Source organism: Maylandia zebra, linkage group LG17 (assembly GCF_041146795.1).
Source record: "Maylandia zebra isolate NMK-2024a linkage group LG17, Mzebra_GT3a, whole genome shotgun sequence".
NCBI classification, from domain to species: Eukaryota; Metazoa; Chordata; class Actinopteri; order Cichliformes; family Cichlidae; genus Maylandia; species Maylandia zebra.
Genome location: NC_135183.1, coordinates 30858865 through 30884077, shown reverse-complemented (window position 1 = coordinate 30884077; position 25213 = coordinate 30858865). Strand labels below are relative to the sequence as shown.

The following is a 25213-nucleotide window of genomic DNA, read 5'->3' as shown; positions in this document are numbered from 1 at the left end:
ACACAGCAGCAGAAGAAGAGGGGAAAAGTTCATTCTCTTTAGGATGTATTTTGTGGGTGAACTGTGGTCTGAATGTCACCCGCTTGAAGCGGGTTGTGGCAAGTGATGAGTGTGTCAGTTTTAACGCAAATGTCATAATGCACCTCACATCTGATCCACATTTGGTAGATCTGTGGCTGTGATGTGTCACTTGGATAAAAAAACGTTCTTCAGTCTGTTGGGCAACAGGTCAAACAGATAGTGACCAGGGTGAAAAATGTCTATATTGATTTTAAGGCTTTTTTAACAACATCTTGGTTTTGCAATCTTGTTGAGTGTAACATAGCAGAAGCCCACTCCACAGAGCTGAATTCTCCACCTTTCTTTAGCCTGCTGTCCACACACTTAGATTCCAAAAGATGCATCAAGGCAACTCAGGATTTAGTGCCTAAAATTCTTTGACACGCAGACTAGAGGAGCTGAGAATCAAACCATCTATCTTCCAGTTGGTAGATGAACTCTACAGTGGGGCAAAAAAGTATTTAGTCAGCCACCGATTGTGCAAGTTCCCCCACTTAAAATGATGACAGAGGTCAGTAATTTGCACCAGAGGTACACTTCAACTGTGAGAGACAGAATGTGAAAAAAAAATCCATGAATTCACATGGTAGGATTTGTAAAGAATTTATTCGTAAATTAGGGTGGAAAATAAGTATTTGGTCACCTCAAACAAGGAAAATCTCTGGCTCTCACAGACCTGTAATGTCTTCTGTAAGAAGCTTTTCTGTCCCCCACTCGTTACCTGTATGAATGGCACCTGTTTGAACTCATCATCTGTATAAAAGACACCTGTCCACAGCCTCAAACAGTCAGACTCCAAACTCCGCCATGGCCAAGACCAAAGAGCTTTCGAAGGACACCAGGAAAAGTATTGTAGACCTGCACCAGACTGGGAAGAGTGAATCTACAATAGGCAAGCAGCTTGGTGTGAAAAAAATCAACTGTGGGAGCAATCATCAGAAAATGGAAGACATACAAGACCACTGATAATCTCCCTCGATCTGGGGCTCCACGCAAGATCTCATCCTGTGGGGTCAAAATGATCATGAGAACGGTGAGCAAAGATCCCAGAACCACACGGGGGGACCTGGTGAATGACCTGCAGAGAGCTGGGACCAAAGTAACAAAGGTCACCATCAGTAACACACTACAACGGCAGGGAATCAAATCCCGCAGTGCCAGACGTGTTCCGCTGCTGAAGCCAGTGCATGTCCAGGCCCGTCTGAAGTTTGCCAGAGAGCACATGGATGATACAGCAGAGGATTGGGAGAATGTCATGTGGTCAGATGAAACCAAAGTAGAACTTTTTGGTATAAACTCAACTCGTCGTGTTTGGAGGAAGAAGAATACTGAGTTGCATCCCAAGAACACCATACCTACTGTGAAGCATGGGGGTGGAAACATCATGCTATGGGGCTGTTTTTCTGCCAAGGGGACAGGACGACTGATCCGTGTTAAGGACAGAATGAATGGGGCCATGTATCGTGAGATTTTGAGCCAAAACCTCCTTCCATCAGTGAGAACTTTGAAGATGAAACGAGGCTGGGTCTTCCAACATGACAATGATCCAAAACACACCGCCCGGGCAACAAAGGAGTGGCTCCGTAAGAAGCATTTGAAAGTCCTGGAGTGGCCTAGCCAGTCTCCAGACCTCAACCCCATAGAAAATCTGTGGCGGGAGTTGAAAGTCCGTGTTGCTCAGCGACAGCCCCAAAACATCACTGCTCTCGAGAAGATCTGCATGGAGGAATGGGCCAAAATACCAGCTACTGTGTGTGCAAACCTGGTAAAGACCTATAGTAAACGTTTGACCTCTGTTATTGCCAACAAAGGTTATGTTACAAAGTATTGAGTTGTATTTTTGTTATTGACCAAATACTTATTTTCCACCCTAATTTACGAATAAATTCTTTACAAATCCTACCATGTGGATTCATGGATTTTTATTTTTTTTTTCACATTCTGTCTCTCACAGTTGAAGTGTACCTCTGGTGCAAATTACTGACCTCTGTCATCATTTTAGGTGGGGGAACTTGCACAATCGGTGGCTGACTAAATACTTTTTTGCCCCACTGTATGGCAGTTTGCGTGGAAACAAGTATAAGTAACAAGGTTGCAAATCTGTGCTAGCATTAATGTTTTCTCATAAAAAGATGTAAGCTGTGGAGTGAAATGGACTGTGAAAGTCAAAGATGAATGTCGTTATACAAATAAAGGAAGAAATCTTTGAAATTCATTTAGCTTCCTTTGGTAATATGGCAATAGGGTTGCATTAGTTAAGGTAATACATGCAATGCAGTCAGAAAAGATAATAAAGTGGACTGCCCTTTGGTCTACCCGTGACTTGATATGTCACTTTTTCTTTGTTATGTCGTTCAACAATTACAAGATACATGCATTCATAAAATAAAGAAAGCTGATTCATAACTTTAAAAAAATCTTATACTTGACAACCAGTTTGGCTGTTAAGACGTTGGGACAAATTGGGATTTGGGGAATTCTCCAAGGCTGTTATGTATTTTAAACCATATGTGTGAACCACTTATTTAACAAGAGCAGCTGTGATTTACACAACAAATTAAAGTTTTAGTATTTTGTGCATAGACTGTTTTCAAATTCTGGGGTGTGACAGAAATTTTCCTGCAATTGTAGAATGGCCCTTTTATTTTGTCTTCTTAAAATAGTAATAGCAGCATTAAAAAGATATATATATTCAGAACCCTTTGAAAACATTTAACTAAAGTTTCAGATTCATATGTTTTATTTGTTCATTTATTTAGTATTGCAGCATTTATATTTTACATGGAAGTCTTTAGACATCAGCATACTTGTCTACGTCATCTGAAGCCACCGGAAGCGTGAGTTATCTGTCCCCGCCCCAGCAGCTCAGTCAATTCAACCTGAAGAGAAGGCGAGTCAACGGCTAAAAATATAATAGCTAACACAAGATGGCCGGTCTGCCTCGTAGGATTGTAAAGGTACTCCTGTCATCGGACAATATGTATATATCATAATGAGCCGTTGAATGTATTTTATAGCGGTTATTCAGTGCCAATATGGACATAGACGTGCAGTCATCTCGCGTGTAGCCTGGCGTTAGCAAGGCTAGCACATTTAGCTCCTGTCGAGCTAGCTCGCTTGTCTGTGTTTTGTTTGCCACTTCCGTTTAGTGAATTCTGCTGTGACGGTGGTTGAATTTTTTATACGTGAGGAGTTCTTAACTCGCTTAATTTGCAATGTTAAAGTTATTGCTTTCTTACATTTTCAGTATGACTCGACTGATTGTAGAAATTTGTCCCAGTCGCCCTATGAATGGATTTGCTAAGTGAGCTAGGCTAGCAGTTTTAGCGTTGCCGATTAGTACACATGTCTGATGCTGATGTGAAGCGCTGCCCTTGTGCTCACGAAACATATGTTCGAGCCCAACTACGCGAGCATGTCACCTTTTGTTTAGTTTTTGTATTAAAATATATGGAACTAAAACAGAAATGCAAGGCCTTAAGGGCTGCGGTCTCCTCCCTTAGCCTCACCGCAGCTTCGCTGGGCCAGGCCCGGCAGTGGGCGCGATCAGCCTTTTCCGCTACGTCTAGCAGCTCTTCCTCAGGTTTAACAGGTTTTCACAACCAGTAACACGACAGTAGGCAAAGTGGGAAAACCGGAATCAGCTTCTGTTTATAAACCTGTGGCATTTTGCTTTACATTCACAACAAAGAAACGTTTTTGTTTTTTCTAATTCTAAGAGTGAATCAGTTTCCTTCCTGTTTATTGCAGATGTTTTGGTGCACCTGCTCAAGCGAATGCAGAAATCTTAAATAGATAGTCTACTTCCTCCTTGTTCATTTTCAGAGTTTTCATTGCGGTAAAACTCTTTAGCAGTTAATACACCCAGTAAAGTGGAACGATCCTTGCACTGAAACAGTTTCTAAAAGTAATCTGGACAAATTTATTCAGATTGACAGGCAAAAAAAAATCTGCAGTCAATCTGATAACTGGTTGCTTCTTTAAACAGCGATTATTTATTGGCTAATTTGTTTGTTGATGTCTCAGAGTTTTAGCAAGAAAAGCTATTTGAAGAGCTCCCTTTAAGCTAATGTGATTCTGATTGGCTGCCCCTCGTAAACAGAAGGTTTGAACTGCAGTTTTGTTTAGAGCAGTCTGAAACCACAGTTTTTGGCTCACATACTCTTTATTGCAACTGTATTTTTTGCTTAAAAAAAATGTTTGTACTCTGCCACAAAAATATTTCCATATTAAAGATAAGAACCACTTCTCTAAAGCATGAACAGAAGTACAATGTGAGGAAGGGGGAAAAAGACTACAAGAAATAAAGGAGGCAATGGAGAGAGAAGGCTTGTTTTAGGTATTGTGAAATGATTGGTTGAATTTCAGAATTTTTTTTAGATTAAAATAAAGTGGAGCCACTGAATTATTTGTCAGTGCGAGGCACTGCACGGACACTTGACTGCCTTTAGTTTCCATTTTAAATAACTTGTGGAAATGTTTTCTTGTCTATATATAGGGTAAAGTGGAAAGTATCTGTGTGACTAAGCGGGGTGAAATTGTGTATTATGAACCATTATGCACTTAAAAGTCTGTTGTTGACACCCTCCTACAGTTCTTCATGCAACACTTTTTCTTCCTTTTTAAATTCAAAATGTCAACAACTGTGTTTCTCACTATGACCTTGCTCAGGAAACGCAGCGGTTGATGGCAGAGCCTGTTCCAGGGATCACTGCTACGCCTGATGAAGGGAATGCACGCTACTTCCATGTGTTCATTGCAGGGCCTCAAGATTCTCCCTTTGAAGGAGGCACATTTAAACTTGAACTATTTCTTCCAGAAGAGTATCCCATGGCAGCTCCCAAAGTGCGATTCATGACCAAAATCTATCACCCCAATGTTGACAAACTGGGAAGAATATGTTTAGACATTTTGAAAGGTAAGAAAACCGTGAGATAAAAATAATCGACATGAATTTTTAAAAAAAAATATTTACATCCTGTTTTCTTTTTCTGGTTGATGTTGGTGTGAAACAACACTGACAGCATTCTGCAGGACATGATTGCAGCTTTTTTCTTATTGCTTTGTAAAAGTGAGCATCAAACAGTTAAAGCTTATGGCTTTTATGCCTTTATAGCAGTCACAAGTTCATTTACTTGCAATTCCAAGTACAAATGTGTGGAAACCCACTGAATAAGAGAGATAATAATAATGCTTTAGGAAAACACTTACTTGCATTGGCATTGTTCTGTTTTTGCAATGAGCAGGCAGTGAACATCCGACATGTTAAAGCCTGTTGTAGAGAAAAGTATACCTTCAATTTTATATAAAGAACTCATCGTCTGAAAGAAGAATGAAGTTAGGTGATTACTTTCAGTAGGGCGTGGAAATAATACGAACCATTTTCATGTTATACTGAACTGATTTATTGTTAACGTCAAAATATGAGTTTTTAAATTGTATTTGTAAGAAAAAGGAAGATTAATTCATGACATGTGTTCTAGATCAAGATTTGGGGGATGGGATAGATAACATTAGATTGGAACACTGTACAGCCATATTTTATGTGATGATTTCATTATGATTAAACTATTTTATTTAAGTGAAATTGTAGCAAAGACAATATCAGATTTTTTTTAAGGCTCATTTTAAGTTTTATATCTGTAACACATTTTAAATGATTGGAGACAAAGCCTTTGTTTTGCATCAGCTTTTCTGATGACAAGCGAGGTGTTTCCTCTTTAGAGGTGTATTTGATTTAAAAAATGCAATAAAATTTCACAATTCAGGTCCACAGGAAGAAAGCTGCCATTCGACAGCTTGCTTCTAAATTCTTTTTCTTTAAGCAGCTGAGTTTTCTCTTTATTTTATGAGTGCAGAGACAAACTTTGTTCAGTGGTTGTTCCTGAGCCCGTGCACTGATTTCTGCTGCAGAATCGAGTCTGTTTCAGTTCTCTCGTGCCTTGTGTTCACTGATTTCTTTCGATTATTTTAACGATCATATGCAGCGTAGATTATGACAATCCCAAAGTCTCTGCATTTTCTGTTGAGCAAACAAATGTATTTATAATTTATTTGAGCACATAAGCATTATTATACAATGATAGAATCATGGATTTAATTTTTATTATCTTGATATTATGTGGTAATGGAAAGCAAATTGGTATATAAAATGTATCAGGAAAGCATGCAGCTGTGTTTGCATATATGTTTAGAAGGGAATGTGGAAAATAGAAGAGATTGTTTAGCAAACTGATCAGCACTAAAGGACTGCTACTCCCTCATAGGTTTTTTTGTCTTTACCTTGCCTTTCTGATCAGCTGAGCCCTTATATTGACTGCTTTCCTTTTCTGCCACTAGCAAGTTGTTGACAATAGGTTTACCATCAGATTTGTTTTTTTCCCCATTAAACCCACCAGCCTGTTCCTCTTTTTCCTGATCTTCCCACAGACAAGTGGTCTCCAGCCCTGCAGATCCGTACAGTGTTGCTATCTATCCAGGCATTATTAAGTGCTCCCAATCCAGATGATCCACTGGCAAATGATGTTGCAGAGCAGTGGAAGAAAAATGAAAGCCAAGCCATTGAGACAGGTGAGGAGAAGATTTATTTTTTTTCTATTAGATCACTCAGGATGGGCTTTGTTAAACTGTATTTCTGCTGCCACAGGTGGTCACAGGTTTCAGTGTGAGAAGTGCTGTGACAGATGGTAACAAACAACAGCTCAGGTCTTGACCTTAACTGTCAGCCACTTTACAAATAGCTGCAAATTAGCCAAAGCTGAGATGATGGTTTTCTTTATGGTTCATTTCCTGGGAGGAGAAGAATAGCAACCAGAAAACAAAACAACAAACCTGTTGGTGACTTTGTGGGAGGGGTCAGCTCGCTGACCTACTGTAAATAAAGCCAGGTGATAGTAACAGTTCTCAAGTTTGCTTGGCAGATGACGCACGTGAGAGCTGCATATATTTGTTATTCTCCCAACATTTTGTGAAGCATATATTTTATCAGCTTAAGAAAATAAGTTGATGCTCATGGAGGTCTGCACCTAATGATCTTGTTGGAGAGTCTAGTAAAAGAAGTTGATTGGTTTGTCTCGGCTGATATGCCACTTCTGAGTGTACAATGACAATGAAATTCCTCGGTCGTGACTCGCTTGATGGTATCAGTTGAAACCCGCTAAATAAGGGAGATAATAAAATGCATGCGTGTATGCGCAGCAGTCAATCATGAAACAAATTCTTACGTGTTGTTAAAGGCAGTCTGAGATGGGCTGTAAAAACAGGGTTTCTCTGCCAGTTTCCATGGAAATCTTTGTGACTAACCAAACCAATACATCATTTAAATATTCTGCTTGTGGTTTGACTGTAAAAGCAGAAACACATAATGAGATCAGAAGCCTTTTTTGGTTTTGTTTTAGGATATCAATAGTTATTTGTGTGAAATCAGCTTCGCATGGCTCAACATGATGTTCTTGTTTTCCTCTATCTACAATCCAAACTCTAAACATAATAAAGTTTAAAGTATGTAAAGCATCAAAAACAAGCAACACAGAAATGAAAAGCCTAAATATTAAAATTTTGTATTTGGAAGTCCTGTGACCTCTCAGGTGCTTTTGCTGCCTGTTCTGGGACCTTGCAGCACTCTACTTATTTACTGTTATTTACTCAGCCGATGGCCCTCATACCAAACAAAACCCTCTTGTTTTGTTTCCTCCTCAGCCCGAACATGGACCAGGCTCTACGCAGGCAACAGTGAAGTATAGAAGAAGAGAATCGAGGCGTCTGAATGTGATCCACAAAATATACTCCTATTCTGTCATTTGAATTTAACGGACACAAAAAAAGAGGAAAAAAAATATTATAAGTCCAAATCTATCTGAAAGAAATGACATGAGCAGCAGACCTCTGGGTGACATATGTTAAGACGTGTTAAATGTGTGTTAGCCTTTTTTTCTTTCTTTTCTTTTTTTTTTTTTTTTGTTTGATTGTTTGTTTTCTTTCCCCTGTGTTGCTATTTAAATGCATGGACAGAGAATGAGACCCTCCCCATTACAGTCTTAAAACTCACAATACAATGTGTTGTCTTTAACCAGGCACATACTGGTACGTTTGCAAAGTGTACATGCATTAAAGCTGTCGTTCTTTTAACACATGCATTATTTGTCAACACATCTGTATGTCTTTATGTGTTAATTCAGCACTGCACCGGTAGAAATAGTAAATGACACAAACTATTAATAATGTAGGTTCCCAAAACTAATTTAGAGGGGGGGGGGGGACCCAAAACAATTGGAAGGGGGGGAAAGCAAAAACAGCAGTTTAAATGCACAGCAGGGGTGAATCGGAAGGATTTCACACAGGAAATGCTTCCTCAAACTTTTATACAAGCTGCCCCTAATGTAAGTGCCAGGTTTGCTAATGGGGAATACATATTCCTTCACAGCCACAGCTCATGTTTTAAAGAATTTAGTCAGTGCCTAGTATCCTGCAGGTTTTGTGTATTCATTCACACCTTACCATTGGAGTCAGGTGTGTAGAAAAGATGATACAAATGTTCTGATTAGAATCCATTGAATGGGGATTCCTGCAGTAATACAAGTGCTGCTGGTTGGTTGTAAGCCTGTTGTCCGAAAGCTTCAGCAAGTCTCAGAAACTTGATTCAATCTTTCTTTTATTCATTTTTTCCTTCTCAGTTTTCAGACCCTGTTTAGTTTGGGGAGGGTGGGCGGAGTACTTCCACAGCCTTAAAAAGTCATTCCCAACACATTAAGGGAGGCAGATGATGGTCAGTGTTGAAAGAAACTGTAAATATCATAGCAGAGTAGCGTGTGTTGAAAATGACGTCAGCTTTTTAAGTGTAGGAAGTTAACTTGTTGGTTTTATGTTCATTTTTAACTATCTGTCCATGCTGTATCTGTTGCCTGTTTTCGATTTTATTTTCAGTGTCACTTCATGTATCATAACCAAGCTGATAACAGGACGGTTCAAACTAGATGCCAGAGGTGAAGGGGGTGTTTTCTTTAAGGGGGAAGTTGCAGTTCTTGCCATTGATTACAAGGTTGTTTTCAGAGTTTTCTGCTTTTACATTTAATCAGTTCCCGTGGGTAAATTTGGTCACTGTGGAAGCAGGAAGAGCGGTGTTACAAATAAAACGTGTTCAACTTCAAAAGGATTTTTGATTGGCTAAAGAGAATGGATGTCACGCACACTGTACGATAATCCCACAGGGTGTGATTCAATTTGATGAACACTTCAGAAAATATAGAAACTTTCCTTTTAAAAGAGATCAAATAACGTTAAAGGCTCACTGCTACATTGCCTGTACCCTTCATGTTGCTTCATTGTGGCTCATCTGAGAGAGGACTGACCGAAACCTGTTTGTAGCTTTTCATTTTTTTTTTTCTTGGATTATCACAGGCTTTGCTTAGATTTGATGGTGTCCAGAAATATTAACTCTAACTGCTATATTTGCGGAAGCCTGGAAGACGGAGCACGGCTTAAAACCTGGTTAATTTATTGTTTCCCTGAGGGACTTGATGGTAATCTAAAGGAAAAAAAACAGTCACTGGATTTTTGAAATATATTGATCAATATACTGAGCTCAAAGTGAATAATCAACTCCCCATGTGATGAATTAAAAAAAAAAAAAAAGTTCTGTCAGTAATTTCAGTGCATTTGCATACATGGCTCTTCAAACACTCTGGTAATAAACTGAGTTGAGTAAGTAAGAGGAGTCTTTGTTTAATGTGTGGATGGATGGATGTTTCCAGAGCTGAAAGCTTACAGCTAAGATTTATTCTACACCCTAAAAAAACACAAAACGAGCTCAAGGCTTATGAGTTTCTTTCATGTTAAGATAAGATAACCTTTATTAGTCCCACGTGTGGGAACTTTGTTACCAGCCCTGCTGCTGGTGTCTGCTGCCGGGAGACACAGCAAACCTTGTGACAACACACACGGATGGCATCTGACAAGCACACTGAGAAAAAACAAAACTAGAGAAAAATTCATTAGAATAAAGGGAAAGCAATGATCTGTGGCCAACACCTATAAAACAATCTCCTTTCCCTTAGCTGGCTTTTCTTGCCTCTCCACTGCACATGTTGTCACTTTCCTTTGGACCACAGTAGGTGAAACTGATTCACACTGGTTTTTGCTTCATAACTGGACGCCCTTTAAGTTTGAGGTATACTCTGATGACAGAGTGCTAATTTTTGAACAGCGTATTAAATACTCCATCCTTAAGACATTTCGTATTTTTTGCAAGCAGTAGGACCATTCATGTCCAGCGGAGGGAGACAACCACAGATTTAACCATGCTGAGTCACACAAAGTGAACTCTTTACTCATAACTCGGGGCGGAGAAGTATGCACATCCACAAAACCTTTTTGCTGTGGGCACACCCAAAAATACTGAGTCAGAAACCCTGTGAGCAACGTCCAAGTTTAAGACAACTGGTTTCTGAAATTCTCACACCAGGACACATGACCTTTCTTCCTCATTCTGATGTGCATTTTTAGCAGTTATGTCATGTCCAAATTAACTGAATTACTGCCATGTGATTGGTTGATTTGTGATAAATAGGTGGGCATAGAGTTTGTATACATAATCCAAAGGTTATTGCATCTTATAAAGCCTAGAAAATCTTTTAAATTTATTATTATCATTTATTGTGAGTGTATTAGCCAGCCATATATTATCACCATTGTCACCAGATGGCGCTACAAGCAAAGGTACCTGGAGCCTGAGACTTCTTCCTCAAGATTTGTGTTCTTTTCAGTTTGGTCACATCTTAACAGGTATTTTAAACATCTGAATACCTGATGGAATGCATTCAGTATTTTCTCTTAACTATCTGCAGGAGTCACCTGTCTTGAAGGCCTCATTTTTCATCACCTGGGAAAAATGTTTCACAATGTTTTATGACTCCATGGCTTAGTTTATATGACAACTGTGAGTCATTCAGGCGGGTATGTAGCCATTCTCTGAATGAATGTGCAGTAAACAATCCCCTCTTGCTATCTGTAGCTTCTGCAAAACATTAACCAGTTACAGAGGCATTTGTCTCTGGAAAGGGAAGGGTTTGTTGTTGCAGCGGTCATCCTCAGAAAATCTCTGCTCGGAGTCAGATTTCAAAGTCTTAATCATTATAACTTGTCACATTCCTCACGTTTACATATGAGTTCAAACATGCCGGCATCAAAAGCATTACATGTTCTTATAAATATATATATAATTTTGGTTGATTATGATTTTAAGAATCTGGGTCCTTCTCCGGTTTACTACTCTGAGACATGGTTAATCATCACCTCACATATGACCTTGTATTACTTGAACCAGATTTTATGGTTTGTTGTAGCTAGCTTTATAGGGCATATTGAAAGACTTTACTAATTATGAGATTTTTAAATATATTGGTGTGATTTGTAGTGATTATTTGACTCATGGATCCTTTCTATTTTTAAATCATTTTCTGTAAACCAGAGAGATGATCTTGTGGATAAAACCCAGGAAGATTTGCAGTAAAATATGAAATTCATTCAAGCCAGTCTGGCAGCGACAGCCTTACTGCATTCAAAGTCACTTTTTCCACATTCTAGTCCTCAGTTTGATCTTCACCAGGCTGTCTTGACCATTTCTACATGCCATGGAGTTTCTACCATGTGACTGGCTCATTAAATATTTGAGTTAATGAACAGGTAAATGTGTGTACCTAATGAAGTGGCTGGTGAGTTTATTAAAGACGAACATAGCCATTTTGGGGATGTCAATGTAAAGCTATGTTAGCTGCCAATGCTAGCATGTCTGCTTAGCAAGATGCATCTGTAAATTCTGGAGGTGCATCACACAGATACCTCATAATTAGTAGTGAGTATAATGTATGGATAAAATATTTGAAACATCAGTGCAGCATAAACTTCAGCGGGCTCTTGGCTTCAGATAATGGTGTTCATTTTTAGTCCAAGACCAACCAAGCCGCAAATAATTGTTGTTATGGGAGGGAAAATTAGCCCAGCAAACATGTTTGTTGGGTATTTTAATATTGTGTTGTGCAAAATGTCATGTTTTCTGTTTTTTGTTTGGTTTTTGGTTTTGTTGTTTTGCACTTTGGAGCTACAATTGTTTGTACAACTATACTACAAAAGGCCATTATTCTGGCACTAAGTACAGTGTACAGATATAAGCACGTGACAATACTGAGTTACATCTACAGTGATTGCTGCTTTAGAGGACATGGAGCCAAAATCCTAAACATAGCTCTGCTCCTGTGACACACCGGATCATGTCTCACAGGGATTGCTGACTGCAGGTGAAAACATTCCGGTCACATGCTGGTGATGTTGAACCAACAGGTGATGGCAGACATCCTGTTTTGACTGTTGCTTGTAATCGGAATCACCACTAACTTGAAACGCAAACCCCGTGTCGGTCAGTACTCGGAGGATATGGTTCAGTTTTCTAAGTGGTGAGTTTGCTGGTCTTCTTTGAAATCACTCACTCTTTTACTTTTTCTGTTTACTTTTCCATTTCTTCATCATATTTCCACACTGTGTAAATACTTGCATTTCATCCTCCTTCTGCATTCCTTCCTGTTTTTTCTTTGCCCTTTCCTGTCCTCAAGTTTTCCCTTCTCTCCCTTTACGTTGTCTCCTTTATACTTTTCTTCTTCTTATTCTCCAACTTTCTCTCATTCTCCACTTTTATTCTCCCTATCCTCTTCACCGCCCCCTATCTTTTCCCCTCCTCTTCCTTCCCTTTTCCTTTTTTTCCCCATTTCATCCTACATCTTCCCTCCTCTGTTTCCCAATTCCCCACGCCTCCTCTCTATCCCACTGCAAATGAAGTATAGGGAGACTGCAGTCAGAGTCATCTAACCTGAACCATCCTGAAGTTATATAACTGTTCTTGTTACCCTCCATGCGTGAAAAACAAACGTCAGCTACCCAAAAGGGAATCCCTCCTTTTGGCCACTGCAGGTACCCAAAAACCAACCAGGAGCTTTAGGTAAAGGAGATGTTATACAAGACAGCTGCAGTGGAATATTAATGAACGCAGTGATTAGAGGAGCTTGTTGTGAATACAAATTAGGACTTGGCACTTTTTTTAAAACCACTTTTGAATAATTGGGTTTTATAAATCCTTAACCTTTTGAACCTGAAGTAGCTTCGTGGGTTCTTTTCATTTTTACATCAACCCACGTTTCAGCTGGGCATGTTAGCAGGTTTTCATTTTCAGGACAGGGTGGGCTGTTCTGAATAATGTAGCATAAGTGGGTCCAAAGTAATGACATGACACAATGCTACTTTATATCACACATGAACAAGATATTCAGATTAGACATTTACAAACACGAGACCACCTAGTTATAAATGCATATGTTCTTTAAAAGTCAGTATTATCTCTCCCACAGTTAGTAGACTTGTATATCTACACTGTTTTGGTTACAACTTTTGCTTTCAGAATTGGCAGAATTCTTAATGGCATCGATTCAAAAAGGTGGTGGACTTTGATCCATATTGACGTGATTGCATATTTGTCAGCTGCACAGCCATAATTAGGATACCCTGATCCACCACTTCCCAAATCCCAGATCTGACTGTGGAGGCCATTTGAGTATAGTGAACTCATCGTCATGTTTAATAAACCAGTTTGAGATCATTTGAGCTTTGTGACATGGTGTGTTATCCTGCTGGAAGCAGCCATCACACGATGGATTCCCTGTGGTCCTAAAGGCATGGATATGGTCAGCTACAATACTCGGGTACATTGTGGCATTTAAACAACACTCAGTTGTTACTAAGAGACCAAAGGCGTGCCCAGATTTCCCCATGCCATTACACTGCCACCACCAGGATGAAGCATTCAAACAAGGCAATGTTGTTTACACAAAATTTTGGCTCTACCACTGAAATATTGCAACAGAAATCACGACTCATCAGACCAGGATGTCTTTTCCAATCTTTTGCCATCAAAATGTTGGTGATTCATTGGAAATTGCTGCTAAGTTTCCTATTCTTAGCTGATGGTAGTGATACTCACTATGGTCATGTGCTGTAGCCCATTTGCTTCAATGTGTTGAGAGTTGTTTATTTGAGTTACAGTTGCCTTCCTTCCTCAGGCCGAAGCAGTCTGGCCATTCTCCTCTGTTGACTGGCATCAACAAGGCATCTTCAGCCAAAGAAGTGCTGCTCACTAGATATTATCTTATTTTCAGGCTATTCTCTGTAAACATTAGAGATGGTTATGGGGCGAAATCTCAGAAGATCAGCAGTTTCTGAAATATTCGATCCAACTAGTCTAGAACCAACAGCCTCTATACCTTCAAAGTCACTTAAATCACCTTTCATTTTCACGATGATGCTCACTTTGAATTTCCGCACATCATATGACCCATGTCTGTATGCCTAAAAACATTGAGTTGCTCTCATTTGATTGGCTGATTAGACATTTGTGGTAATCAGCTGTTGCACGGCTGTACCTAACAAAGTACATGAACAGCTACTGTAATTTATTTTATGGATAAATTGTGGCAAAGTCCTGGCAGCTGGGAAGTCTACTCGCTGTAATCTAAACAGTTACAGTAAAATATACTACAGTATCCACTGTATGCAATGAATAGAAATTTTACAGTACATTCCAGTCCCAATAGTTTATTAAAATAAAATGTATTAAGGAACTATAGACTTATACCTAAGCATCAGTCCTCATGCTGCATCTTCATGTCTGAGCTCATGTACTCTGAATCTAGTTCGACCTCCTTAAATTATGACAACACATCGAGACACACTATATTCACAAAAGAATGCATTACTGCACAAATTTTACCTTTAAACCACTATTTGTCACAGTGTGCATCACATTTTTTGTCACATCATTCAAGAAATTGTTAACCCAAATGCATTCGTATCATCATTTAGCTGTACTGGTGCAAAGAGCGCACCATAAAACAGATCATCTCAATGGCTGACTTAAGTAAAAAAGAGCTAGTGCGTGTTCTTATGTCTGCAGCCATGAGTGTTTGCGTGATTGTGAGGTAGTGGCACGGATTGCTTTTCTAGTCCTGTGGGTTTTTCATCCATAACTCACAAGGCTGTTGCAGGCCATCCTTCCACATATCTATTTGTAACAGCTACTGCAGAGAAAGAGTGAAGTGTGTGTGTGTGTGTGTGTGTGTGTGTGTGTGTGTGTGTGTGTGTGTGTGTGTGTGTGTGTGTCTTGAAATGATTGCTGAAGCTCCAAAATGTAAGACAGCCTTGCGCTGAATTTAACCAAGATACCAGTGCATTGATGCCACTTTGACTTAGCAGTAGTGGCTGTGAAATATTGTGTGACCTGTAACACCATTATACTTTAACTAATAGTAAAAGCATTTATGCCAGCCTTTATGATAGCGTGGACACTGGCACAGGAGAGCATGGCTCAGAAATGAGCCTGAACTTATTTAACTTCTCATCATTTCCAGCACACACAGATCCCTGCGGCTGGAGCTGAGGTTAATGGAACAAAACAGTTCAACCCTGAAATTGTGCCAGTTCATTTAATTTTGTCTCATCAGATAATAAACAGGCACACCCACTCATAGACTATAGATAGAATCAGATGGGGCTTGGTAGTCCAACTCAGCAGTGCTAAATGTAAATAATTAATAGCTTCCATTCACTGAATTTCTTCATGGGGCCTGGGCAAGGTAACCTCCACCCAGACTGGTAAACAAACCTACAACTGTGTGCTAAAAGATAATGTGTTACTGTATCAGAGGGAGTCATCCTTGTGGTGACAGTGCTGATCGATAACCTGCCAGACAGTGCTGACAGTGAGGTTTTAGCAGTCACAACGTTTGTTTTGACAAATTGAGCTGTAGTGGTTTTCCATGTTTCACCCTTTCAGGATCAATAAGACTGATCCTCCTCCGTGTCCCCATTGTACTGCTCAAATCTCAGGCAGTGGATGAAACGTTCAACCTGCCTGCATTTTATCAGTTATCTGTATGCTCCTGCATACTTGAGATTCTGACCTATGACCTTTGACCATCTTGTAGGAAGAGATAAGGAGTGATATTCTAAATTTTTAACCTAAAAATCTATTTTTACTGTACAGATTAATCCAGATTTTTCTTCCAGATTGAGCTGTAAAATGTTAACCAAAGAACTAAAAAGGGATACTGCGGCATAGACTGTATATAAAAGATGGATGTAAAAGTAACCATAAAGCTGAAGTATCTTCAATATGCAACATCTGAGACGAAGAAGTCCTTCTGCAAATAATATATGTGAATATCAGGAGCTGAACCACATGTCAAACATTCTTCTTCCAGTTATGCGTCTATCGGTGCACACACCCATTTGCTATTGTTTCGATGCCTCACGCTCCCGATCCCTTTTCTTTGTTAGTCATCGACTGGGAGCTGCTGCTGACCCTCAGTGAGGCCTTCCCCTGTGTTCTGGCTTGTTGCTTCAATATCAATTAACAGTTGTCACTCGTCTGGTTTATTCGTCTGAGTTATTCTTCCGAGTCCGAGAGTGATTAACTCTTGGCCAAAAAAATGAAATAAGTGCCTAGATACAGAATTGTAGCTTGATCTAAATGCGTTAGATATTTTCTTGAGAAGAGCACGTCTCCCAGTTTTACACATTTTAATTTAGTATGTATTTGTGAAGTTATGTTTCAAAAATTCCTGAGCATGGATCCCTTCTTAAAATGAGCCGGTCCCAAGATCTGGGAACATGCTCGCTGCATAACATTTTATATAATCCTGCTAACAGGCAGACTAACAGAATCGGTCACATAACCTCTTTGGTGAAGGTAATGAGTTCATGATCTTCAATTTCTAATATTCTTTAACCTTACATGATTTTAATTTTCTAATTTATGACCCCATGTGGATTAAAATCAACCAAAAGGCAGTATGATTCATGTCTGGCTAATTATTATCATATGACCATGCAGTTGTACTGCTCTAGTGTTTCAGTAAATGGCCTAATGGCTACTGCAAAAATGCCAACTCGATGTTTCTGATAAGTAGTCCACAAACCACTGGGTGATGTCTTGGTGGCCGTATCTATGTTTTGTTATCAGTCTATGGTCTACAGCAGTGACCATTCTTAATTTCGTTGTTCTCATGACAATGACAATAAAGTTTCTGATTCTGATTCTGATAGTGTCTGTGAGGCACAGACACATGCAAATAATTTAGCAGCTATATTGTTTGTCATGTTTATAACTTGGGAAAATTTTAGCATAACATTGGTAACCACAGGTACTTGGTCTTCTATTTCAGTCCATCCAATAAATGGTTCAACAGCAATAAATATCTAAAAACAAAAATCCAAACCAAATAGAAGAAAAAATCCAGATATTCACAGTGAAATGTGAGAATCTGCGGTGTTTTCACTAATAAGAAAATTGCAGAACTATTTTATAATCAAACATGTTTTCTGTCATTTTCTCAACTAATCACTTTTTAAGTTAATATTTCAGCTCTGATATTAAAATGTGTTTGTCACTTTTAGAAAAGGTTAAGTGCACAACAATCAAATGTCTGCACAGAGAACTGACTCAACCCAGAACTCTCGCAATCATCAGGGATAAGTTGTGCCATAAGGTGGAAGATAACACAGCGAGTGCAAACGCACTGAAGTTAGAAAAAGCAGGTGTCCATTTACTACGATTCAAGAGCCAGTTGTGTCATCCTCACTTTTAGTGCATATTTCAATAAATAAATAAGTCAGGAACACGACATGGCAAGAAAGAGACCAATGATACAGAGATATAAATCAAATCAAGTGTTTTTTAAAAGTATAAATACAGCTATTGAAAAAGAGGAATGCAACTAAGCTCTTCAGGATGTAGAAAAGTATCTAGTAGTGTATTTGAGCTGGGATCACATTGTACACATAAGCATGTCAAATAGTAAAAGTTGGACACACTTCAGTGATAGCAAAACATAAGCGTGTCAGATAGAGGAGACTCAGAGTTCAATCATGCTGCAGAATTTGGAGGTTTTTTTTCTCCGGCCTGGTTGTGCATGTGAGGATTGACCTGGAGCTCAAACAGATGGTGTCCAGGGTGTGGAATGTCTTTTATGATGTCCTCTGTCCTCATCATGCAGAGAGTGCTTTGAGGACGCACTTGTGATGGCATTTCTGTGCCAATAATACCCTGTGCTGTTTCTAAGACACACTTTTTTTGTCAGCTTTGGTGAAGCTGCTGCCATGCAGGATGTTTTTTGATATGTGTCTATGCACCTGAAGCTGGAAGCTTTATTGTCATCTTGGTAATCCTAAGATCCACAGGGATCTAAGTTGTTGCAAACAAATATTCATTTTGGAAGATTTTGGAACAAAGCGTTTCATCTTAGTTCTGCGATAGACTGATAACATGGCCTGGGTGCGCTTCACCTTTTGCCTTCTGAAAACTCAATGGGCCCCTGCAACTTCATGACCCTGAACTGGATAAGCGGTTCAGAAAAAGGATGCTTCGACTTCTCATCTATTTCCACATTTTCACAGACAAATCTTTATCTTCTCAAGATAAAAAAAAAAAAATCATGTTCTCACTCATTTGGATTTACAATGAAAAACTGTATTTTAAGAGCAACTGCTGCCCTCTTACTAATAGATGCATGGGCCCAAGCCCGGTGTCACTGCATCCTGGCAGAAATCCAGTGATAACCACAGAAATCTGTGCTGGTCTTTATCAGGTCACTGTGATGATTATACCTTATACATTATGACAATCATCTGCAAATCTCCAGTTTTAGCAGGATTATGCCAGCCGGTGAAACACGTACTTATAACAATGCCCGAATAGTACTAACAATTACAGCCGTAATGAATCATATGATTTGGTATTTTCTCTTTGTAACAGAGTGATGTCACCTGAAATGCAGCCACTCAGCACTTTTAGTCCTCCTTCCCTTCCCTTCCTCTCCCCCTCCCTCCTCTTTGTCTGTCTGTATTCAGGTCACTTTTTCTTGCATAACAGCTCATTCATAAAACAGCACCGCGCCTCGGGGAAGGGATAAGGGGAAGACGCTGGATGGGTGCTGAGACGTAAAAAGAATACGTCTACAGAGGGAGGATTTTGCTGCAGTGTGAATATTTGTCAGGTCATGGTGCAATGTACTGTACTGTAACTGCTGGATCAGAAATCTCTTGTATCTCAAGTCAAGATAGAAGAAGCTGGCCATTGGCCAGGGGCTTGTCATGTGGAGTGTGGAGCAACTTTGATTCCTTGTATCTATACTGCTGTATTTATTTTAAGATTAGTGTTGGGGATATGCTTCTTTTCACTCTAAATTTGCTTTATGATATGATTTGGATTATGTTTGATTTGATTTGAGCAAAGACCTCATGGTTACATGAATTCTGCAGAGGTTAAAATACATTGATGATCATTTTTGCATATCTGAGACATTTAATTGCTTCTAACTCTCACTGTAGTGAGTCTGTGATGATATTTACTAATTTTATCACCAGACAAAATGCATTAGGTTCTGGGTTGCTCACAATTGTGCCTAAACATTTTGGAGTGGGGGAAAGCATAAAATGAAATTTATAAACTGACTAACTGAATTTTAAGGATGTGAGGTTAATCAAATAATACACATGCTTTGGATGCCCAGGATCTCTGGGAACATGTGGTCATGATAAAAAGAAAAGACCTGAATGGTGCGGAGATTTCACAGAAAAAAGACTCCAAAATGAGGCAAAATACTACAAAAGCTTAAGTGAATATTAAATATTCATTTATGACAGAAAGGACCGATGAGATAATGTGCAAATAATAGACAAAGAATTTTCATGGCATACCGTCAGTCTGGATGTTCTGTTTTGCATATGGATGAACAATATCATGGCTTTTGATGACACTGGCATGTTCAGAACACATGTTCTGACAGGCCTGGCTGTTTTCTCAGCCCAGCCTGTCAGGAGATGAATAAAACAAAAGAAGATGATACCACATTCACCACCTTAACTTCCGCAACTTACAAAGCAAGGCCTGACAGATCACATTCCTAGCTCATCATGACTTATCATAGGGTTTTAATAGAGCACTTTAAATGCAAAACATTGGATCATACAATGACAATACAGACCACCTACTTTTCCTGTTGATGTTCTCTGCGGAAAACCTCCTGTCTGCTTATGTTTTTCCTCTTTAAAACCACTTATTACATCTTATTATACACGTGAGAACACAGTTCAGTTCAGTTCAGTTCATTTTTATTTCAAACATTTCAAACATGTGCCTTCACAATCATTACAAAATATCATTCCATTATTTGTTTGAAAAGGAGTAGGCTGAAGTATTTACTTATTTGTCCCTACCCCCTCAAGTTTTACCTCTCATTCATTTAATTTTTTTTTGTCTTAAATTAAACAAACAACATATGAAACATATAAACATATGAAGTAAAACAAAACATAACATACATAAATCAAAAACAAGAAATTAGCAAGCCCCACCACAGTATAGTTTCTTTCATATGAAAAATACAGAATGTGTATATTTGCAGATACACAAGTTATGGAAAAACAACAAACCAAAACAAAACAAAAAAACAACCAAAAAAGAACCGCAACACCATTACCAGCAACATTACCATCCTGGGTTAACCCCGTTTTCTTCATTCTTATACTTATTTAAAATTAGGTTTTTATATTTTACTTTAAACTGTTTTATGTTTTGACTGTCTTTTATTTCTTCTGTTAGACTGTTCCATAATTTAACTCCTGCAATTGAGATAGACATAGTTCTTAAAGTTGTTCTAGCACTTTGTATTTTTAAATTCCATTTCCCTCTTAAGTTATACCCACCTTCTCTTTCTATGAACAATTTACAGATTTCTTTGGGAAGCAATTTATTTCTGACTTTATACATTATTTGCGCTGTTTTAAGCTTCACCAAGTCTTGGAATTTAATAGCTTGCATTTTGACAAAGAGTGCATTTGTATGGTCCCTGTACCCTACATTATTTATTAATCTAATGGCCCTTTTCTGTATTATAGTTATTGTTTGTGTGTTACTTTTGTATGTGTTTCCCCAGACCTCTACACAGTAGCTCATATATGGCAGTAGTAAAGCACAGTATAAAATGTGCAGTGCTTTCTGATCCAACATATGCTTTGCTTTTCCCAGGACGGCAATGCCCCGTGCCAATTTCCCCCGAACATAAGTAATGTGTGGCTTCCAACAGAGCTTGTGGTCAATGATCACCCCAAGAAATTTTATTTCATTTACTCTTTCTAAATATACATTGTCAACACATATTTCTACTTCGATGTTTTTCTTTTGGTTTCCAAACAACATAAATTTGGTTTTATCGAGATTCAATGATAATTTATTTATATCAAACCACTTCTTTAATATCGTTAATTCCTGTGTGATCATTTCCAAAACCTGTGGCAATTCCCCACCTGCACACAGTATATTTGTGTCATCTGCAAATATTACAAACTTTAAAATCTCCAATACTCTGCAGATATCATTTAAGTACATAATAAACATTTTTGGACCCAGTACTGAACCTTGAGGTACTCCACAAGCTATATCCATCAAATTAGATTTATATTCATTTATTTGTACATATTGTTGCCTATTCCCTACATAGCTTTTTAACCATTCCAAAACCACTCCCCTAAACCCGTACTTTTCCAGGCTTTGTTTTTTTACTTGTTCAGTTACTTTAATGAAAATTCAACACACATTATCCATTGAAAATTCCACAAATCCTTTTAAACTTCCTACTGTGTGTCAGTGTTTTGTTTTCCCCAGCAGCCTGTAACCTATTTAATCCAGAATTTTTCCCAAACATAAGAATATCCAGATTATGTGCCATCAGTAAACCTTTGAAGGAATCATGGTTTCGTGACAGTTTTTATCCGTTCCAGTTATCCCGTCTCTGTAGTGCCAGTCATAAAACAGACTAATTCTTGGTGGGTGTTGGCCTCTAGGGCTGCTCTTTGTCACTGATTTTATTCATAGTTTTTATGGACAGAATTTCTAGGTGTAACCAAGGCGTGGAAGGTGTTGGGTTCAGAGGTTTTAGGATCTCACCTGGTTTGCAGTCACGTGTGAAGTGCCTGAGGTGACTATTAGCTCCTCCTGGTCTGAGTGAAATGCCCACTCAGGGGTCGCTTCCCAAAGTGGTGGAGTTAGATATATTTTAGGGACCACCTGCAGCTGTGCTTCTGGCTGGTAGGTAGAGGCTTACATCTTTTCATTATTAGCCATGGGGAGGGGAGGGATGTATGGGGGAGAAGGGGGGCATCATCACCACTGACAATGTTGTTCCTATCACGATCTGTTTGCAGCAGTTCAACAACCTGGATGTCAACATGCATACGTCCCCTTCATGCTCCATATCTGAACCACAGCCATCGCAGTCACTGAGGACAGTGATTATGATGGCAAGCACAAGAACCATACCTCTGTATGAGTATGTATGTACACAGATACACTGCATCATGAGTGCGGTCGCTATTATTGCTGATGAGATGTACAAAGGTGAAGAACTGAACATCTATAGACGTTAATACTGGACGCCTGATGTGTACCAAAACAAATGGCCACATGTTTATATTGACATACTTTAATAACCTTTCATCTGGGCGCTTTGCTGTACCTTATTCTCATGGTTTAACCAGAGAAAAACCAGCTCCAGTCATGTGAGAAGTTCTGCTGAACATGTGACGCTGCATAAATTTAACTGAAACACTTTTGTATTTCAGTACCTGTTTAAAATGTATTGATGCATAATTCAGAAACAGTCTTTGAAACTTCTAATGGCTTAATGGTTTTTTACAGGTCCTTTTTGTGACCAGTGGGATTAAGTGGGTTAAAGCAATAAACTGGTGTTTGCTCACGTTGTAAAAAACAAACAAACACAAGGTCGACGCGTTCTCAAATATCCAACTTTTTGAAACATGATGCACTTAGTTTGCTCAAGTTACTGACTCACATGACTCCTAAGGGTCATGAGTAACTTTGGCTTTCTCTTCCCTGCTGTCAGTTACCGCCATATGCCCTCCTCCCAGACGCATTTTGAGCTGTTTGGGTGGATTGCTTCTTTTTGTCAGGCTTTGTGTCATCGTGGCTGTGGGGTTTTGTTTCAGTCGACTTTCCCACATTTGGGCAAGCTGTCACTGTCTGGGTTTGTTTATGCCCCTTTAAAGCCTAATCTTCACATGATTATAGAGTGTCTGTGTTTTTGCTCTACCTCGAGGAGACAGAGGCATTATTGTTAGAGAAACACTTGGTCACAGGTAGCCTCAACAGTTTAACGTAGTGAGATAACATCATTGTGAAGTATTTATTCTTCATGAATCTTCAATGTGATGCTCTAGAGCATGAAAAACTATTTACACATTGTGTAAATTACTATGCCTAATATATAATTCCTTTTCAGATTAATCTTCTGGCAAGATCTCTCTGTGTCTTTCTGAGCAATTCATCATAAGTGATGTTTACTCTCACTGAGTCTGCTTTATCCCCTGCTAGCATAATGACAGGTTCGAATATGCAGCCACAAGTCCCCATTGTGCCCTTCAGCCTTCACAAGCAAGTCATTCTTCCATCCTTGGCTTTGAGACCTGTATTTATCCTGTTGTATAGACTGGAGGAAAGATGTTGATGTGATTTTTGGGTGAAGATTGCAAAGAGACCACATTCCAAAAAGACTTTAAAGCTATAAAGTTGCACACTTACACAATGCTAACTCTCCTTTGTTAAATTTCCAATTGCGTAAGTCTTTGGCCAGAAAACACTGCCAACCCACCACCATCCGATAAGGATAAGATGGATCAAGTTAGTTGAATAGCTAAATAACCCAGTGGAAGTCAGGCAAATTCTTAAGAAGCTAGTAGAGACGAAAGAGGGAGATAAAAATGTACATTTGGGGAATGTTTTTTATACACTGGCTCAAATTATAACTCCTAATAAATGCTAGTGTTGTACTGTGTCTTCTTTGCTGTGTTCTATTATACATATGCCATATCAGCTTCATACTTTTAATGACAGGTGTTGCTTTTAAAGCTTCATTGTGCCCTGGAAGATATCTCTACTTTTTCTGAATCCTGGTAATGTGGATTTGGCTTTTACTGCAAACAGTTTATCAGTGTACTGTCAACAAAGCCTTAAACCTTTAAAATTCTGCTGCATTACCAACAATGCACCTTTATGTTTCCACTCAGTTTAATCTAAAAGATGGGTTCTCAAACTGTGTCCCACGGGCCAGTGGTGGCCCTTAAATAACAATAAAAGAATGCACAAGGGCACTTTTCATTCATCCAGACTTCCTGTCATACAATAACATGGAACCACAGAACAAGACAGAGAGTGTACTCGTCTTTAACTCTTGGCTTCTTGACATGATGCTGAATCAGACTAAAGCTAAAACTCATACAGCTGGGTTTCAATCGCCATACACATCCATCAGCTTCTTCTTATCTAAAGTTGGTTCATGGCGACAGCGGGTTTAACGGGTTATTCCAGGCATTTCCAGGTGAAATGAAATATATAATCTCTCCAGTGTACCCTGGAGAGATTATATATTACATATTATACATCTCCTTTGTTTATGTAGACATAAACAAAAGTGACATTCCCAACAAAAACCACTATTCTCTGAAAGGACAGATTACGAATCATAAAAAAGGGCTCGTGTGTGCTCCTCTTTTCCACTTAGTCATCAAAAGTTTTTGAAATTCTCTGATCTGGAATTGAGATTTCTTTCTTTCACCCAAGGCACATATACATACACTTACATCTAGAGAAACTTATGTTACCCCTTTATAAGCACAGTACATAGACAGACTTCTCTCAGAGAATAGCAAACCTCCAGCTGCCTGTGTGACTCTGTTCACATAATAGCTACTTGTCAGGTAATGCTAGAGGTACTAAACTACTCTGGAGACAAAGATGTTTATTTATGGGTGCGAGAGTGTGTGTGTGTGTGTGTGTGCGCTGAAGGTGGGGTGGGAGTAGAGGGACTTTTACCTTGGCTGACCTGTGAATTTCTTTTGCATAATTGTTGTAAACACCCATTACTGCTTCTACAGCAAACTCTCTGTCCCACAACAATGGAGTAGATGTTTGTGCTCGTTACATACCAAAGGGCTAGCTGTATGACTGAACTGTGAAACGGGTTGGCCACAATGTGTGAAGTACTGT

General features: G+C 39.0%; 1 protein-coding gene and 1 long non-coding RNA gene across 2 annotated transcripts; both read left to right on the top strand.

Annotated features, from left to right (window-relative positions):
- The first annotated feature begins 2859 nt into the window (after nucleotides 1-2859).
- ube2nb (ubiquitin-conjugating enzyme E2Nb) lies at nucleotides 2860-9767 on the top strand. Its single transcript, XM_004548180.5, has 4 exons — nucleotides 2860-3017; nucleotides 4732-4978; nucleotides 6490-6630; nucleotides 7759-9767. Exons 1-4 carry the CDS (start codon nucleotides 2988-2990, stop codon nucleotides 7800-7802), a joined length of 462 nt encoding a protein of 153 aa, XP_004548237.1. The 5' UTR covers nucleotides 2860-2987; the 3' UTR covers nucleotides 7803-9767.
- A 2541-nt stretch (nucleotides 9768-12308) lies between these two features.
- On the top strand, nucleotides 12309-24002 carry LOC143413245 (uncharacterized). The gene is made up of 2 exons (XR_013093864.1): nucleotides 12309-12506; nucleotides 22357-24002. It is a non-coding gene; the product is annotated as an uncharacterized LOC143413245 (long non-coding RNA).
- The last annotated feature ends 1211 nt before the right edge of the window (nucleotides 24003-25213 follow it).

What these genes read in the sequence shown, in the direction of transcription:
- ube2nb (XM_004548180.5), top strand. Translation starts at nt 2,988, where the DNA reads ATGGCCGGTCTGCCTCGTAGGATTGTAAAG. An exon ending in TGCCTCGTAGGATTGTAAAG is followed by an intron (nt 3,018 to 4,731) that starts GTACTCCTGTCA and finishes GACCTTGCTCAG; the next exon opens with GAAACGCAGCGGTTGATGGC. An exon ending in AAGCCAAGCCATTGAGACAG is followed by an intron (nt 6,631 to 7,758) that starts GTGAGGAGAAGA and finishes TTTCCTCCTCAG; the next exon opens with CCCGAACATGGACCAGGCTC.